This window comes from Eleginops maclovinus, chromosome 23 (genome assembly GCF_036324505.1).
Source record: "Eleginops maclovinus isolate JMC-PN-2008 ecotype Puerto Natales chromosome 23, JC_Emac_rtc_rv5, whole genome shotgun sequence".
Taxonomy (NCBI): domain Eukaryota; kingdom Metazoa; phylum Chordata; class Actinopteri; order Perciformes; family Eleginopidae; genus Eleginops; species Eleginops maclovinus.
The window spans coordinates 10,872,692-10,892,003 of record NC_086371.1 but is presented as its reverse complement, the minus strand read 5'-3'; the positions used below and the strand labels follow the sequence as shown (position 1 = coordinate 10,892,003).

At 39.6% G+C, this 19,312-nt stretch overlaps 1 protein-coding gene and 1 long non-coding RNA gene across 2 annotated transcripts in view; both read right to left on the bottom strand.

Annotated features, from left to right (window-relative positions):
• Positions 1-982: 982 nt before the first annotated feature.
• Positions 983-5,289, bottom strand: LOC134860220 (uncharacterized). The gene is made up of 3 exons (XR_010165207.1): positions 5,136-5,289; positions 3,967-4,205; positions 983-1,495 (listed from the first exon to the last, which is right to left on the bottom strand). It is a non-coding gene; the product is annotated as an uncharacterized LOC134860220 (long non-coding RNA).
• Positions 5,290-6,079: 790 nt separating this feature from the next.
• kdrl (kinase insert domain receptor like) overlaps positions 6,080-19,312 on the bottom strand; it is a 45,739-nt gene continuing 32,506 nt past the window's right edge. Inside the window, exons 25-30 of the mRNA XM_063876371.1 lie at positions 18,513-18,612; positions 15,981-16,086; positions 13,528-13,652; positions 12,247-12,325; positions 11,112-11,215; positions 6,080-8,250 (exon numbers count right to left, since the gene is read on the bottom strand). Coding sequence (XP_063732441.1) covers positions 8,067-8,250; positions 11,112-11,215; positions 12,247-12,325; positions 13,528-13,652; positions 15,981-16,086; positions 18,513-18,612 — 698 coding nt within the window. The 3' untranslated portion in view covers positions 6,080-8,066. The remainder of the gene's footprint in view (positions 8,251-11,111; positions 11,216-12,246; positions 12,326-13,527; positions 13,653-15,980; positions 16,087-18,512; positions 18,613-19,312) is intronic.

The window sequence follows — 19,312 nt, the reverse complement described above, 5'->3', positions numbered from 1 at the left end:
AGAAATCCCATGAAATAATATCAAATAAATGATTATGTGTCTAAAAAGTATGTAAAGTACGTGTTAGGCCAGCAGTTTCTTTGGTCCTCAGAGTATGTGAGGACGCACAGATGTACATCTTGATATATGTATAGCTTATAGAGTGTATTGCAAGAGATTGATAAGGTGACTGTGAGAGTATCCAGGATATTTTAAAGGGTCATGGTGGGTTTTCTGTTTCAGACCCAACCGCAATGTAAAGGCTTAAAAAGCATTATTGAACAATCATTATAGCCGAGTACAAACTATAAATAAGATTAATATAACAAGTTATTACTGTCATCTTATATGCACTTCAAATAGCTATTAAAAGAAAATAAGGACCTCTCCTCTTGTTGGTCTTAAGAGCTGCAGTTTAAAATGAATTAATTCTCACCACAATTCCCAAATGTGTATATCTGTATGTGTTCTGTAGAGCTCATATACTCTTTGATTGGTCCAGGATGGCCGAGTCCACATTTTACAGTGATTGTTTTAGTATGATTGAAATTAGCATCTGCATGATTGCCTTGCCAGCCATTTGAGTCATGTTCTCAGTGTCTTACATGTTAAATGTCTTTGTGAAATACAGAGGAGCTTAAGTCCCTTCTTTCCCTGAGCCCAGCAGAGTGAACACGGAGTGAATAAGTGACACTCAGCCCAGGAATTCAGTTTGTTGCATAACTCCATTGATGTTTTTGAAGTGGCCACAGCGTTTCTCTGCAGGAAAGGAGGTAAAACAGACCATCTGTTACTATTTTTAGAGAATCTGACTGCATGGCTAACACTGAGGCACAATCCTAAGTTTGTCATCTTAAATGTAAAACACATGTGATATACTGCAAACACAAAACATGTACAAGGGTTATAATTGATTCATTCAGGACAGGACAGAAATAGATGATGGCAAGAATGTGAAAATGTTTTGTTTATGAGTTGTTTTATTTTCAAGGGTGGAAGAACATTTTCTACGTCCTGTCAATGAGCTCAACTGTAACAAATTCCTTTGATGATATTCTGTAGAATGAGAGAATTGTAATCATTTGATTCCCAGAACAAAATAAAAACCACAGATAAACATTCACAGAAGAGGTTCTCTTTTAGTTATAGCCATGGCAGCAGCTCAGGCTAAACTGAGGCCCAGCTGTGCTTTGAGCTAAATGCTAACATTAGCATTGCTTACATGCCCAAAATCATAATGCTTACATGCTGTTTCGAAGCAGATGCAGTCAGGGGTTCGTCAAAGTTAATGCAATTCATCTTGAGAGTAACATGAATGTGTGTGTATACTTTCATGGCAATCTGTTCAATCTATGCATCAGCTGTAGGGACGTTTGCCCCAAACACTGTGAATGTTTGCCTCATGGTGGCGCCAGAGGAAAAGGTCAAGAGGTCACCAAAGTCCTCATCCTCTGGGAATCTAGGATTTCACAGCAATCCATCCAATAGTTGTTTAGATGTGTCAGTCTGTACCAACCTGTCGTAAAAAATATTCAATAAGAGAAAAAGAAAGAACAAAAACATAGCTCTATTAATTTATGTGTAAAAAACATTGCAGGTTACAATGACATGATGCAGATGTGATGCACATAGGATTTCCAAAGTTAATTTACGACCCCTATCCCTGGTTGACACACCGAAAACAGAAAGCAAAAGAAATATCTGGGATCTTAAAGTGTCTGTGACGTTTGGCAACCCAAACCACAAAATGCCACCTCAAACAGGAAGTTCTGATGTCATATTCCTAGACTAATCAACATAATTCTCCCTTCACCGAAAATACAGATTAACACAAAAGAACAGACATCTGAGCTCTGGAATAACCCCACCATGTTCACATTAATTATGCCACGGTGAGCAGCATTTTTCCCAGAACCCCCTGAAGCATTAGTACTCCATACACAGCTCACCCCCCCAAGAGAGGTAAACAATGGGGGCAAGTGTGAGCTGGTTTAACTGACGCTTGCCTTTGAATGTGCATTGTCGAAACAAAGGGTGCATAGTGTATGTTGTAGTTCCATGGAAACTATCAGAAGTCCGATTTGTGTGCACCTTCTAACTTTAGAAAAAAACAACATATTATAGCAGGAATGGATCTGAAGCTCCGTCTTATCTGGAATCAGCTAGACTGGTCTCTGTTTGTCATCAGTAAACAAGCAGGGACTGACGGAAGGGGAACACGCGCTATGAATGAAGGAAACATTTTGCAATATATACAACTTCTTTTGGAGGCAGACTATGCAGGCTTTCTGTTTTTGTATAAAGCATTTTCAAGATCCATTAGTTTATAGTTCAAAGCTGTTTTTGCCTTGAGGTTTTGTTGTTTGGCCTTTTAATTAAAACTCAAATAAATTCTACACACATATTTACCTGTTGTTGTTTTTTCCCCTTCACTCTTTGAACTACATCCCATTATAGAAGAGTCTTTATTTAGCTTTACGTGTTGTTTTCTTGTCCTCAGCTTGTTAAAGGTGCACTAAAGTTAGGTAGTATCCGGCTCATTGTTTAGCATTGAGGTGAGAGGCACGGATATTGCTACCCACCATTCACCTTCTTGGGCAGGGGTCTGGGAAAAACATTGTGGACCGTTTATATATGGAAGTGGGAGGGGGGCCTTTGTGCTGTTTGGCCAATGGCCCCTATCAGTGTATGATAGCATTTCAAGCTACACAAATTCAAATAGATCCTGGGTGGGTTTTTTTGTGTCATTTTTTTCTGATTAATGAAGTGTTTTGCAGATCTGTTTGCTTTGGGAATAGGCTGTGGAAGTATTCAAGAAAGGTCATGCAATTGTTAATCAAAGACAGACTGCTGAGGGTGTGGTATCTGATACAATCAGAACATCTCTGATTATTATATCCAATATGTTTTCTTTCTGTAACTAAACGCTTAGACAGAATGATGAGTTCCTGAGGAAGGGATCCCTCACCTGTTACCTTATTTTAATTATAAAGTCATTATTAATTGTGCTTGCCAAATGTGTTACTTAACGCTGGTATTGTTAAAATGAATTACTATAAAATTGAGACCCTAAAGACAGATGCAGACTGTAAAGCCCTCTCAAGAAAATGTGTGAATTTTGACTTTGGCCTATATGACTCATAAATGACTTAGGGTAGTAGTAAGACCCAAAACACCTCAACTCATATCCTGCTCTGGTGACAGATTTATGCTACCACAGGTTTTGTTAGTAATACTTCTGATCACAGGACACTAAAGAGAACTTATCAAGGTCATGTTACTGGCATTGTGTTGCTCTCAATAGTGTGTTTGTCCTATCTGGTAACCTGTTTATTGCAAAGACAATACTCTTGTAAATATAATTCAAGAGTCTGAGTTATACGACTCGAGTCAAAATCTTCCAAAGTCGTAGTTTTTTTTTAACCTTTGGTGATTTTAAGCTCTCTGATGATGCAAGTAAACCGTATTTATCATTACCTCGATTTGAAAATGGATAAATAACTGTTTCTGGTACTTTCATCCTTTTGATTAATAATACAAACTATTATGGCTTTCCTGGACTAAAGAAATTCTTAGTTGACTAAAACTCCTAACCACTTCTCAACTAATCAATCAGTTGACTTAATCAGCAGATCTATTTCTCCATTACTGGAAAAGCTCTATTTTAATAACGGACTAAAGAGCACTTAAGTTTACACATACCAAAACAGACACTACTAATTGACTAAAGGGGAAAACTCTTTTTAATATTTGATTTTAATGAGTAGTTTAATAAACAGCGGCAGTGTTGCTCCGAGGCACAGTGGCCTGTCAGAGGAGGATTAGGGCAGCCCTTTTACGTCTGCCTGTGTGGAAAAATACTGCGTAGATGCAGATTCTCCCCCCCCCCCCCCCCCTCTTCAACATCCTTACCTTGTTTTTTTGTTTCTCATATTCTGGAAACAGTACGAGGATGTTGGTGTTTCTGGTGTAATGTTGTGCTCCTACCTTACAGTAAACAGTAGTAATTCCTGTGAGGACATGCGGAGACAGTCGAGGGCCCAACCTGTCTTGTGGCGTGTGCTCCCATCGGACACACCCAGTGCCGGTAACCCTGGGCCCTGCACTCCCATAGGAAGCCCCGTGTGTGGCGTCCTCCGGTCGTGACGAGGATGATTAAGAGTTCCTTCCTTTCCTGTTCGGAGGTGCATTGTCCTGCTGAGCAGACAGGCTGCCGACACCTTGTCCTGCAGAAGGAAGTGAGTCTCTCAGTCCAAGGAGCAGCAAGGATCAATCTGAACAGACCTCTTCATTAAGGTTTAATAATTCACTTGGGATTAATAAAGTCTTATTTTGATTCTGTGAATCAACTTAGTTTGGATTTAAAAATACTCCAAAGACCCCGGTTCTGGATGTTTGTGCCAGAGGTTCTCAACAGGGTGGGATCTTCTAAGGGGAGAGGCAGGATAAATGTTAAGGGTCATGAGAGGATTGACAGGCAATAAGTAAAATGTTTCTGCAAGTTTCTTTTTTCAGCAAAATTTGCACAAATCTGTGAGAATTTGAAGTTAAGTAGTTTATTGCAATAAAGAGACCGAAATAATGCTTGCATTGATGTTCGTTGATCTCAAATTGTTTTGTTGCCACCAGTTTAAAATATGTCTGCCTTCTCTTGAATCTTAAGTAACCAGGTTATGATTTTCAAAAAGAGACATGCTGTTGAATCTACTTTTCCACTTCTTACACTACAAGCCTGGTGCAATCTAGTCTCCATTACTTTCGAGTTGCAGACATGTTATGCCTGGTACTTCCAACCCTGGCAACTCACACAAACACAACCAACATAAATAAATAGCATAACAGGTGAGAGGCGAATATGTGTAAAGAGTGTATGCATGTGACGTCACACTGCGGAAGTCACATCAGTTGATAAAGTACAAACCACTAAATGTACGTTAATTGATTCAACCAACATGCATACAACAAATACATTTTGTGACAAAAGCACAACTCTGCGCTACATTTAAACACATAAACAAAACAAAACAGATTGCCTTTAGTTATTCACCCCAAACAAGCAAATCCTGTTAGCAATAGTATCTTAGCTAGCATAAATTAGCCTAGCAGAACGCAAACTAGCTCAAAATAACAACTTATTTGTACATGTTCTTACTCACTGCAGACTTGTTTCAGTTTCTGCATCTCCCGACAAAATATAGAGGGGACATTTCAGTATGCATGTTTTCACAGCCTGAGCAATGTTTCAAACAGAGCAGGTGAACCGGCATTAAGACGGTCGATTGCTTGCAAACCGGGATTGTCAACAAACTACTGAGGCTCATTGTCGAGTCCAACTGCCATTACTTTAAACAGATTATCATGTTGAACCAAATGTAACCTCAAGGTGGCGCTAAAACCAGGTGAAACAAAACTATATTCTGATATGTACTAATCTGTTTAATGAGTACTACTTACTTTACTTATTTATGGTACTTAAAGTATATTTTGATTCTAAGTCAAAGTAGAAATATCACAGTTAGGAATACTCTGTTAAAGCTCTGCATTGCAAATGTTACTCAAGTAAAGTATAAAAGTATTGGCATTAAAATATACTACCAGCAGTAAAAGTACTCATGCAGATTGGTCCATTTCAAAATAATATAAATGATATGTTTAGTTTAAAATCACTGATGCATTAATGTGTTTATCACAGATGGTAAAGATGCAGCTAGCTTTAAACGCTTTGTATACTGCAGGGTAGCTTAGGGATTTACTCCAGGTGTAATTTAAGTCTTATTTAAGTGTTTAAATGATTTCATATCATTAATACCAATCTGTTAAGAAATGAAACGTATAAAATAAATGTAGAGGAGTAAAGGTACACAATAAACCTCAGAATTGTAGTGAGGTAGAAGTTAAAAGAAGCAAAGTAAAGTAATACACAAGTAAAGAACAAGCGTCTCAAAATTGAACTTACTGTAAGTCTACTTGAGTAAATGTCCTTAGCTAGTTTACACCACTGGGTAAATGTATACTTTGGGGGACGTGAGTATGAGTCCAGTACCCAAGAAAATACATTTTCTCAATATTTGTTTAAGAAATTAGGAGTCAAGACTGCAAGTAATGTATAAATATATAATCTTTATTCATATGGTCAGATAACAGTGATGGGAAGCATTTATTTCATAAAAACTAACTTGTGAGACTACATGAATAAAACAGACAAAGATAGGAGGTCTTCTTACTCATGGTTATGTATGAAGCAATAAAATGTAATCAACTATATTGAATGTTATTGTGATAGCAGAAACTAAAATAATAAAAGGAAGCTTGACATTTTAGAATGAAATTAAATGCAAACATAAAACAAATACTGCAAATGTTAATTTCCTACTACAGTTAAGAGTTAAATAAAAGCAAAATAAATCTGAAATCTTTGTAACATGTGACCCTCAATACTGTTTCATAATAATATACCTTAAGAATACAAAATTATACTTGATAAAAGTATCAGTGCATAATTACTTCCTCTCCACATAGACAAACACATTATAATTTTGAAGTACACAGGGGTTCAAAATATTCACTTTATACTTCAGTTTACTTACTGACAAATACAGTTTCTTTAGTGGTCAACAAGCTCAAGCTAGCCACATTTGTAGAGGGTCCGTAAGCAAATTTTGGTCCACAGTACTTTCAACACATCGGGTAATACAAAAGAAAAACCCGATTTTACAAGTTAACAAATAACTGTGAATCCAAGCAAACTGGAGCTCACTTCACATACATGTGGAGTGTTTCTAGCCTGCCCTGCAAGCTTTACTAACATGTAGCACAAAACGAAGGATGGATAAAATACACATAAATGTTTCCCTCAGCTTTACTATAAGTGAATACAGCAGCACAAACAGCATCTGGAGTGAAGTGTTGGGATATTGCATGTTGATATGAGGAAGACTGGGCTTGAAAAATCCTTTGGTTAACTCTTGAATTATAAATCTAAATAAACAAACAGAACTAAATAACTAAGTGACAGTGTACACAATCTAAATAAATACATTTTACTATAACAACTTCTAATATTGCATTTTCTAACCCAATCTGTACACAAGCTAAATAAACAAATCTAATTTTCTTCACTTCCTTTTCGTTCGACCAAACAGTAACAACTTTTTTAGTTTATTGAGCACCAGATAGGGGCAGGAAGAGGAATCTGCATTTACAGTTACTCTTGATCTAAATAATTTCATGGTCGAGCTGTTATGTTAATCCTGAGGCCGCCTGCTTTTACTCGCAGCTCTACCCTGTTTCCTCCCTTTACCAACGTTAACTTGTGATTTCCCATAACCCTAAAGCTTATAAACATGAAACAGTCACTCTATGCCATCCTGAGTTAGTTGAGCTAATTGTTATGGGATTTAAGGAGCAACGACACCTAAAACACAATACTTTTCATGACTAATAATACAAATTGGGACTGATTTTGCTTTGAGCAAGTCTGAATTTTTTCTAACCTTCATATGAGCGGATGTAGCCACATCATAAAAATATTTTCTCTTTAACCGTTATCACAAATTACAAATCCAGTTTTCATTTTCTGAATAAAATGAAAACAGATACAAAAAAGTCTCAAAATATAAACTTCAAAAACCTCAAAAACCTCAGATATTCTCTCTGCTTTTCTTTTCTGGATTCATTCCTAATCATCAAAAGCTGGTAGTTCAATCTGATCTGCAGTAAAGTGGGAGTGATTGTAGCTGGTTTTCACAGTAGATGAAAGAAATACCTGAGGCTGTTTCCAGCTGTTTGACATATCACAGTGAATGTGGAAGGGACCAGCAGCATTAATGTCAGCCTGCGTCTGAAAACTGGATTGAAATCAACAGTCTTCAGGTTTCCTTTTGTTGCTCAGCAGGCGCCCTGAAAGTTGGAAGTTACAGTCGTTTCATGTTTCATTTCAGAGCGACCTTTCAAAACACTTTACCGGGGAATCTCATGTGTTTTCCTCTCAAACTTTGCTACAGTCCAGAGATAAGAGTCAAAACAGAGGAGAACAAAGCAAAGGCCTCGAGGCTGTCCGTCAGATTCTTCACGGCCGGAGCAGGAGGCTACACAGGCGGGGTGGAGTAGCGCACCACATAGTTGTAGTCGGGCGGAGGGCTGTGACACTCCAGACCCACATCCAGGGCCGAGTCGTCCAGACTGAAGTCCAGAGAGGTTACTCCGGTCGGGAACTTCTCCTTCTCAGAGTCACTCAGCACCGACTCTTTACTCTTGCTTACTGCCTTCATCCTGAAAACACAGAGATACAGCATAAATATGGCAGAAATATCTCTACAAAAACAAATGCATCATGTTCAAGGAAATAATGCATAACCACATGCTTGAAAACATCATAAAAATACACTGGAATGAGAGAAAGTGGATCCAGAATGATGCTTCTTCTTATTTATTAACAACACAGCAACAACAAAAAATGTGTTGACACTGATTTCGCACTAGGAGGCAGACATTTGAAATATAGGCCAAGTGTCTGGGGGTTGTGTGTGTGTGTGTGTGTGTGTGTGTGTGTGTGTGTGTGTGTGTGTGTGTGTGTGTGTGTGTGTGTGTGTGTGTGTGTGTGCATTAATGCAACAATTATTGCAAAGACCTGGTCGCATATAAAATGTTTACAAGTTTAAGCAACATGCTAAATATTCTCTGGTCTCAGCGTCTGAAACGTTACGATTTAATGATTTCTGTTTTGTATCTGTGTTTATTGAATGGGCTGGGCTCGTTGGACGAAGAACTCATTTAATCTGTGGTAAATCCAAAAGTTATGACATTTCAGAAACAATAGATGTATTTGTTTTCTGAACAATAAACACTGGTAATTGCAAAAAACAACAACTACTCTAACCTCAGTATGGGTCACTAAAGGGCCAATGCATTGATTTGTTATATTGTCAGAGCATTATTCAATTTATTCAGTTGGCATAACTTCTGTGGATAAAGAGAGACAATCAGGGTGGACTATTAGTGCAACAAATGAGTAAACAGCCAACTGAGCACTTATTTTAAATATATAAATACATATCAAGTTCTTTGTCACAACAGAGGTCTGCTTTTTATATTCTTTGATAAAATAAATGTCCTCTTTGTGAAGCTGTACGATCACAGTAACCTCTCCTTATTCATATGATGTAATCAATCATCCTGTGTCCTTCTGCTTCATTTGATGCTCAGAATATGAGTAATTGCTTCTTATTGTCTTTGGAGGTTGCTAAGGGTTTCCAGGGTTCCTCCCTCGAGGCCAAAGGGTCAGTGCCCAGTGGGGGTAAAGTGACGCCGCCGCACTGGAATGCTGTTCTTATGAATAACTTCCTGATACATCAGTCATAAAAAAGAAACTTAAAAATAGTACAGTTTGTCCTTGCCAATACCAAGGATAATGATAATGCAACAGGAAACCAAATGACTCAGGGTGAATTTCCTCTTTTCTCTGAGCTGAATCCATTAGCACATCATTTTTAAAGTCTTCTATCATACAGCTTGTGAAGAGTTACATTCAGGCACTTTAAGGTACCTCAACAAAAAATATAAAAACTAATGAAGCCTTTATGATCTCATCAGCCACCAGGACACAATAGACCAATAGGATGATGGGACTGTCTCATTTAAATAAATACACCTGTTTTGTTTTATATATGAATGACTGTGTAAATGAAAGACCAGATTTTAAGATTGTGAATATTCCTAACAAAAACATAACAGTTAAAATCAAGCCCTTTCCAAATCCCAAGTCAGTTTTGTTGTGCTACTGTTTGAAAGAAGTCCGGCTCGAGGACTGCTGAAGGCCAAGCGAGCAACAGGTGGACTTCAGTTTAACAAAAGGAGCACAACGCTATAGCTAACAGGGGAGGCCCTTGTAAACCCTCCTAAGTTCAAAGGTGGCAGTGATTGAGCGGTTGCCCAGCAAGGAAGTTCTCCCCTCAAAATGTGGATCATTCTCTGCATGCCTGGCTGGATTCTCTCTGCCTTGATTACACAAACAGGCCTGTCATGAGCCTCGGTAGATTTTTTAAAAACACTTTGTGTGATTGTGGCTGAAAAAGCGAGTTTGTTGAGCTGTAAATTAATAACACCGCTTCAGAGTGTCATTAACTCTGCTAAGTGTGTTTCATCAGTCACTTTTCTGGCAGTTGTTTACACGCCCCTTCCTAATATTTTATAAGAACTGTAATGTTGTACACTCTTTTCTCATAAACTTAACAGAGATTTGGCCCTGGGAAACATAAAGATTGTACTTTGAAGCTGTTTTACATTTTAAATCCTTTGAGTGGAAGCCAAAATACCTTGAAGAAGCATTAGTAGTTGCTACTGTGCGAGGCGCAGAATAATACCACGAGGTTTAAAGTGTAATTACTGAGTTCAGAGGTTTGGCCCTGTAAATTAACCCTGCCACCGAGCTGCTGTAAACTTCACGTGTAAGCCTTTAGTCACCTACAGAGACCCTCATTAGAAAAAAGATTTACAGAAATTTGACTCAGATTTGACTTTATCCTCAAATAACCCATAAAATAAAAACATTCTCTCTTTTTCTCCCCCCCTTCGTGACGGTTTAACATACTTGCCCCTGCAGGATCCACATCTTAAAGTCATCAAACGATCTGCAGGATTTTGGAGTACAGTAGGTAAGCCAATTTCAATCCTTTGAGATAACGTTTGTTAGTTACCTAGCATTGCTTTAAACCAAACAGCCATGACTCACAAGTTAAATCAGACTGGGAGGTTTCTCATTCAGGACTCTTTTAGTGAAAACAAAAGATGTTTTAGTGAGCGCTCTTAAAACAGCCAAACCTCATGTGACGCATCCACTCTGCTTTTGTGCTCAGTCCTTCACTTTGTCACCTTCAAGCTTTTCCCTCCTACTTCTCCTTTGTGTCGCTGCATGCTTTCTCCAGACAAAAGGGAAAACTAGCCGCTGACTTCTTTTTAAAGCAGGAGAAACTTGTGTGTGTGTGTGTGTGTGTGTGTGTGACAGTTATAGTGTCTGCATTCCAGCACAGCGGGGAGGTTTCCAAGCAGGTATTCTGCACTCTCTGCTTGTGTGTGCTCTGAGTTGTTACTTGCAGGACATGTGGAGGGTGTGCAGTGTGGTGTAGTGTACGTACGCCAGAGCCATGATGCTTAGAGGTCGGCCTGCCAACGATTCAAGGCGCTTCAGGGTCTCCATGTTGTCAGACGACAGACCCATCCCACTGTCAGTCTGACCGCCCTGATGATGAAGATGCAGAGACAAAAAGAGGGCGAATAATTAAAATCCCAAATGTATTTGTCATCTAAAATATAGAAAGCAAACTTTATTTTATAGAACCTTTCAGAAGGTGCACACAACATATAAAAAGTACGAAATAAATACAGAATTTATGAGTCAAATATAGATATTAACATCATAAAACCACTATAGGGATGCCTATCAAAGTTTTCTGATTATCCTTATTTGATACTTTGAAAAGTTAGCTATCACGTCACCCTTTAAATCTTACATGAGGCAGAGTCTCATCTGATCGGAGAGTAGAATTTGGGGCTTAAAGATTGAAGCCCTGATCCAACGTAAAGGTCTTTGTCCAGAACAAGCAGTTAAAGGATCAGAAACAAATACTGAAGCCAAACCACTGAGGGCTGTAAAAGCACACCAGTCATGAGTGTAGACACGTGTTTGTTTGAAGGCTGCTGCATCAAAGACTTGAATGCAATATGTCTGATTTTTAGATAGCAGGATTGAACAACGCTGATTTTTGATGATAAACATGCTGGCCATTGTTCTGTTTTTTGAGTTTAGCATTATACACTGAGCCACTACTTCAACCCTGTACATGATCTTCAGCACTTTTGATCCGTATCCAGTTGCAAACACTTTGAAACCATCTAGTGTTTTTAATGGCAGCGGGGCATCAGTGCAGGGAATCTAAATCAAGATGTGATGTAAGGAATTGAATAATATGGTGAAATGGTGGCAGAAAAAATTGAATACAATTAGTCCAGATGTGACTCCACATGAAGAAAAAAAAGTGACGGGTAGTTTAACTAATCAACTTTGAAACCTATATTTGAAGTATGCTGTTTGAGATAGAATGTATTTCCTAAAGTTCATCAGAACCGCCATAAAAAATGACATTTATCTTCCAGGGTGAGGTTTCCAGTTAACTGTCAAATGTCTGGCATTGAAGTAATTGCGTTGTTTAGGATAAGTTAAAGCGCCGAATGTGTGTCTTTTCTGGTTGACGTCCAGAATGAATAACTCACCCCATGGTTTTCATTCGTCCCGTCATCCATGGTGACCTCGTCGAAGGTTTTCACACTGGCAGGACGGATCTTGATGTTCCTGGCGAGAAAATATTTCCATGTTAAGTCTCCAAAGTGCTCTAAAATATTCCCATTCTGCTTTAAAAAGCCTTTGATTACTTTGGAGCCAAGGAGAGCAAAAGATCAGCAACAAAACCGCAGGAACTTAATCACCTAAATCAACAACGTGTAGCATCTATGACGTTGTACTTTGAAAACACACCCTGTTTACTTTGCATTTCAACACTCATAGGCTAAAACGACTGCTTAATTTAGCTTTAAGGCTAACTGTCATTACTGCTTTTCACCACCTCCTACAATAAACACACTTCGAGGAGCTGTGAAAACCCAAGAGCTCAATAAATATTATTTTAAGTGGACATAAATCTTGAAGCTGGCTCTATGGTTTTGGGGGAAATTCCTCACAGGAGCCACAATAGTGAGAGCTCTCAGGCCATCAAGCTGCGGTGTGTACATTTCTTATCATGTTCCAGTCCACTCTCATTGTCCTCAGGTCAGCTATTAATGTTCTCCCGGTAGAGCTCAGTTTGAGCGCGCCAGGAACAATAACGGTTTGGAATATTATTCACTGAAAAGTAAGAATATTATGTAGGCATTTCCTTTGCAAAACAGACTCAGCGCTTTTAACAATCTGAACATGGGTTTACATGTCGTTATGATAAAGAGATTTATTTCCTTTGAAAGTCTTAATAATTCCATAGGCAAGTGTAACACATTTAAGCCTACAGTCATGCTAATATTTCTGTGAGGCTGTACTAAGGCACCGCCATGCTTTGAGCTAAATGCTAACTGTGGCATTTCAACATTATTACAGCTGAGGTTTACCTTAAGCATTATCTTAGTTTAGCCTGTTGGCACGCAAACCTTTTCTAATTAGAGCTAACCCCAAAGTGCAGATGAGGCTGTTGGGAATTACATTAGTTTTGCAGGTATTAGGACTCAAAACAAATTGGAGGTTGAGATATTTGACTCAAAACTACAAATGCCAATCGGCTGCTGGCGCAAAAAAGGCATCACCAGTGTAAGTAGGATTAAGCACAGGATGACGTGAATGTCTGTGAACATTTTCATGGCAAACCCTGCAGAAGTCACAAACAAAGTGGTGGACTGAGCACTATGAAAAAAAAATGGATAAAATAACAACATCTGGTCAAGTACATAAGAGTTTCAGGAGTCAGATTTATGTAAACTAGCCAGTTAATAAGAGCCCCATGTGCTCACCAGGTGCTCCCTGAGTCGCGGAGGGAGATGGGTCGTGTGGCTGTCTCCTCTGACACCGCTGTGGAGGAGGGGTCTCCCAGCTTCCCCAGCAGGGCAGTGTTGATGGGTATGTAGTGCTTACCCTCCTAAATCAACCAAACAGAGACAGAATATATAAGAGTGCAGCCTTATGCTTCCATGATGCAAATTATAACGAGACAAGAGGCTTGTGGGTCTATGCTGTGTGCAGGCTATACAAACATACACATGCACAGGTCGTGGCGAGCAGCCAAAGAAACTGAGGTCATGCCTCATAAATCCAACACAATTTTCATGAAGTCGGTGAAGACGGCAGAGCCCGTGACCAGCCTTCCAGTGCTGTAACAATACCTTTATTAATAAGAGTCAAACCCCTGCACGGCTTTCTCTGTCCTGTCTGAACGTTTTCTCATGAGGGAAGTGTTCACGGGCTCATTAGTAGTGCAGCGTGTTTTAGTTCTCATGTTGTCTTTATCTTTTATTACTCCACGGTACAATCTACAGTGCTGTGTAGTCTTTGCAGAAGAGGTGTAATGTAGTTCCTGTTCATTGTGTGTGTATGATTCTGCTGTAATGTACCATCTGGACAAGAAGCCTGTTCTCTTAGTGGCTGGAAGTGGAAACATGACTTTGCGCATCTTGTGAACATAGAAACAATCTAAGTTTTGTTAAGGCCCAGGCCAGTGTCCTCTCATCAGTGATAGTTAGTGCTCAACTTTAATGTTCATCCATCTTTTGAAAAAACAATTAGTTGTTTAAAATGTCCGTGGCTCTGTGGGTCACACTGTAAATCATCTCGTTTAGGAAGATGATGGTGAGGGATTCGATTACATTTCTCATATTAATTTGAGAGGAGAATAGGTGGTAAAGGTAAAGCTCTTCAGTGGTTCACTTGATCCGAAACAGACCAACCAAACCTATATTATATAGCTGTTGCTACATAAATACATCTATAATCAATACAATCAATGGATGAATTGATTGCTTGCTATTGCAGCTTCTTCAGTCTCAGGGTCCTGGTGTTGATTTGTTGTTATTAACACTTGTGCTTTTTTTCTACTTTTAAACTGTCTACTCTGATAGCATATTGGTACAAAGTGTATTTGTATTTCGCAACAGTATAATATATTTGCATAATAATCAAATACAGATTTGCCTCTATTTCATACTTGTTTAAAAACCTTATTAAATCCAAACAACCTCCAACAGTCGGTCACATTTCACACCATTCATAGCAGACAATGTGGTCTTGCGTCACACTAATAATAACAATGTTTTTCCATGTGTTTTGAAGTGCAGTTCCCCTTACAAAACCAATGTTGCCATTTCAAAGGGATTCAAGTGTTTGTGTTGAGTGTTACTTCCCCCCTCAGTTACTCTGAGCACCCCCAGGGCGGGGCGCCACTTTGGATCTCCTTTAGGCTGCACGACTCTGATCAGCAACACCGCTTCCTGGATATTCGCAGCGTTTGTGACTCATAAAGTAGAACTAGGGACTAATATTGTCATGACGGGGAAGGCTTCTTATTTTTGTCCCTTTGGCAAAAAATTCCATCATGACCGATTAAGTGGTATTTGAGGGTATTTTGCTGTTAGTGGCAGAAAAAAAAAAGGCAATCCAGAATTTTGAAATACAGCCTTCACTCTGCGGCTCTGCCCTCTCTGGCCTAAGCCCCTCCCTTTTGATGAGCTTTATACAGAAACCTGGACATAATTTATGTTAAACATCATCCCAACCATAATTGTGATGCTGTATATAGTTTTAACTGGTTCAACTAATGGGCCTATCAGGGACTTATCCTCACCGGCAGTTGTGAGCATTTAGCTCTGAGAATCAAAATGCTAAACTATGAGGAACATTTACTCTTGGCTGATATTGTCCATTCTTACCTTTTTGGGTTGCTTTGCAGTGTTTACTTTCATGCTTATGTTCAGATAGAAAATTCTCCTGTAAATTCAACTGCTAGGGGGGCATTTTATCTCTTTAATTGGAGAGGGACAGGTAAGGTGGAGTGTTAACAACATGCGGCAATTGGTCATCAAACCGGTGATTCTCGTCTCAGGGATTCTACCAACACATGTGGTACGAGCCCATACCACTCTGCTAGGGTTGCCCATGTGCTAGATTTTTTAAAGTCTGAAAACAGAGCCAGGGGAAGAAAAGGTCGAGGTTTCTTTCAGACCACTTGAATTACAAGATGTTTGAAGTATGAAGTTTGTTTGGATTTAAACTCGAAATATACATTTAGTTTTAGTTGTTATTTCCTAAGACCACACTTCCATACATTTCTTCAGTGTGCCACCTCCAAATTTAGGTTCACACCAGAGCACAACAGATGCTGAGCATAGACTTTTCACTCTTGCTACAATCGAAACAAGCTGTTGACACATCATATAGTGTTAAAACAGTACACAACCTATCTTGTCTCTCATACCTGTTGCACGCTGGCCTGAAGCAGGTCTCCCAGCTGCTCCACCAGCTCAGTGAAGGTCGGTCTCTCCTGTGGCTCCCCCTGCCAGCAGTCTAACATGGTCTGATATCTGAGAGCAAAGAATAAATCACTCAGCAAAAACTTCAGATAGACTCGTCAATCCTGTGGCGTACTGGACGGACACGCTTAATGCCAAGAACAACATTCAGTACATTTGGGTTGATGCATTGTATAAACTGCGAAAAAGCAGGATTGGTACTCCAATAAACAAAACTCTCTGCATTGAGGGACCACATCTGGCGCACCTCGATCGACTGTCATCTAGAATATTCCTACATATCCTGCTTTCTATTCTCAGGTGGTTTGATTCTCTCTGGGTCTCGGGTTTGAGAGCGCACAGCCTCGCTCGGGGCTCTGACAAGCTGTCAGCGTCTCTGCCCATGTGGGAAGACTCTGAGCCTTAATGTGAGTTTCCATCGCAGTGGCTTGTTTCGTTTTGTGGAGGAATTTAGGAACAGAGCACCACGGCTGCTGTTTAAATTACACTCACAGCATGTTACTGATTGGGATTGATGGGGGTGATGGATCTCTCTCTTGTTTCAGTTGCAGCACCCAGCTTTTTCCCTGCAGATATCTTAGGTTTTATGTAAATATAACTAATATGATTCCCTTTTGGCATCATATTTAGTCAATCTCAAGTTTGAGGACTTGGAAAAGCAGATGGTCTTTTGACAAACCCCCACCCCTCCTCTTCTTCTCCATCTGTGTTTGTGTGCAGGGCATCTAAACCTCTCTACATTGAGATGCTGCGATTCCCACGTTAATGAAGTTGTCCAGGTGGAAGCCCTCCTAAGGGTGACAGGATGTGGAGAGCTTGATCACAGCCTTTATGCATATCATTGAAGGGGGGGAGTGGGGTAGACACATTGTACGATTGCACAATTTAAACCACATTTCCTGCCTGATGCGCTCTGAGAATAAATAGCTCCTGCATGTTTGCCATTTGAGGGATTGTGGTGTTCTGGGTTGGGGGGGGGGGGTCCTGTAGAAAATAGTTTTTTTGTCCGGTTGGGCAAGTGTTATAGGATGGGAAGTAAGCATCCTATTTATTGTCCTCCCACTCTCTGAACAGCATCCGCTAAATTCCTCTGCAATGAATCAGGATGGTGGGATCTTATTAACAGACGGAAGAAAACATTTCCGATAAATCCGAGCCGCAGGGCCACAAAATTATTCACTCAACCCTTCCTGTAACCTTATGTGCTTTCCACATTATATGTTACGAGTTAGGGTCAAGGTGTCAGAACCTGGGCTTACAGACACATTTGATCCACTGCAGTCCCGTCCAGGGGATCAGTTGTGTTCCCCCCACTTTCTCTGAGTGCATTACTGTGCACCCCATTTACACTGATATCAGCAGGGTTTATCTTAGCTCTAAATTAGCAGCAGGCTTCACATCCATAGGCCTGCAGAACATATATTATGGTGGGTTTTTTTTTTAGATGGAAAGTACGAGAGATTCTTGGCACCAGCCGGTCTGCATCTACAGATCTTCTGCTCTGACTGAACGCTAACAGTCTGGATTGGATTTTGTCCATCATTTCCAATCTCTGTATGCTTTGCAGAGCTGAAGAATTCATTCAGTTAGCTTTGCTTGGCACAAGCTGCGTTAAAGCTCTAGCCCTTTTGATATCACACCATTATTAGGCAAAAGTGCAGCATACGCTTTCAAAACATACACGTTTCGTGGACTATATGAGTCATTTTAAATTAAAACCAGACACAAAGTATGCACATATGTTTCAGGGAGACTCGGGTTCAGACTGTGATCGCTGGCTCTGGATCGGCTGTACATTAGACGTCAGAGTCAAAGTGTTCTTGTTACAACAAAAGTTTGTCTAGCTGCATCCCTGACGGACAGCACTGATACCAAAGAAGAGTACTCTCGGTTCTCCCACAGATATTTATGTCCAGCACCATCCACCAGCCCCTGCTCAAACATCTCCAGTCTCTCGCTCTCCTCACTTGGGGGAACATCACATTTTAATACAGTGCTCAGTTGCATCTGCCGAGCTGTCACTCGGAACAGGCTTCAGAGCTTCAAGCTCGACGAATCAGAGCTAATCAGTAGCTAATGTTTCCTCCTGCAGCATTCGGGGCAGGATTACCCATGATTCTTATCAGGGGCCCCTGAACTGCTGCTGCAACCACAAAGAGGGAGTAACACACAACAGCTTCTCTCAGCTGTATATTGTTATGGGAAGCTTTTAATGGCTTTTTTTGAGAAGATCATACAGCTGGGAATATTGAGCTGGTTTGCTGGGACACACAGTAGTTCTCTAGGAGTTTAGGAGAGGTATATAGATTTAAATTGTATGATAGTTCAAACAACAAAATGTTTGCAATCCTACTTTTTAAAGATGGATTGAAAGGATAGGATAGAAAACCAGGAGCTCTTCACTGTGTTCAGTTTTTTTTTTTATTTTACTGTTGTTTGTTCTTGAATTAAAAAAAATAGTAAATAGGGATTCTCACATTTCAGAGGAAGAGTATTCGGGCGCTCTCATCCTGGTCCCGTCTTTCAGCCTGCAGCAAAATTCTTCGTCAATTTGGACGCCGGGGTACGGGGAGGCACCTGAGAGAGGAAAGAGGGGGAGAGGGTCATCACATCACAAGCTACAGCCTCATAATCAAGTTGTATCAAATCTTTCTGAAACTGTTTCAACACAAACTGACAGCCTTTAGGAAGTTAAGATTTACTGCAGGACTGTTTTATTACAATGCATTAGTTTTAGCTAGGTTTAACTAAATAACTATACAATTAATGTGGATAAAAGCACATCTGATGACTGTTTTCTACTCATGTCCCTAGAATTGGTTTTAACCTAATATTCAAAAATGTTTTTACAACATTAGGATGATGAAAATATGATCAGCTTTCCAACTCGGATGTTCTACATGAACACAGATTTTCTTGCACGCTCCTTGAGATTGTGTTACATTAACCACCTAGAAAAACATCAACTATGTAGGATTATTGATAAAATTGGTTGGATGATGCAACACGATCCAATCATGACTTAACCTTATATGCAATGTTGTCACATTTGCCGTGTCATGAATCTGTCAAATAATTGAATCGCCAACCAAAAACCTAACTAATTTCATTTAATTCCAACCGTTCTGGTAATAACATTTGTTTTAAAGCGAAAGCCCCCTGTGAAAACATGCAGTCATTCACTAAAAAAAGCTTAATGTATCCAATATCCAATATCCAACTGTATTGTGGGGGAAACTAAAGCTCATTCTGTGTTACTACTACAATTTCTTGAGTC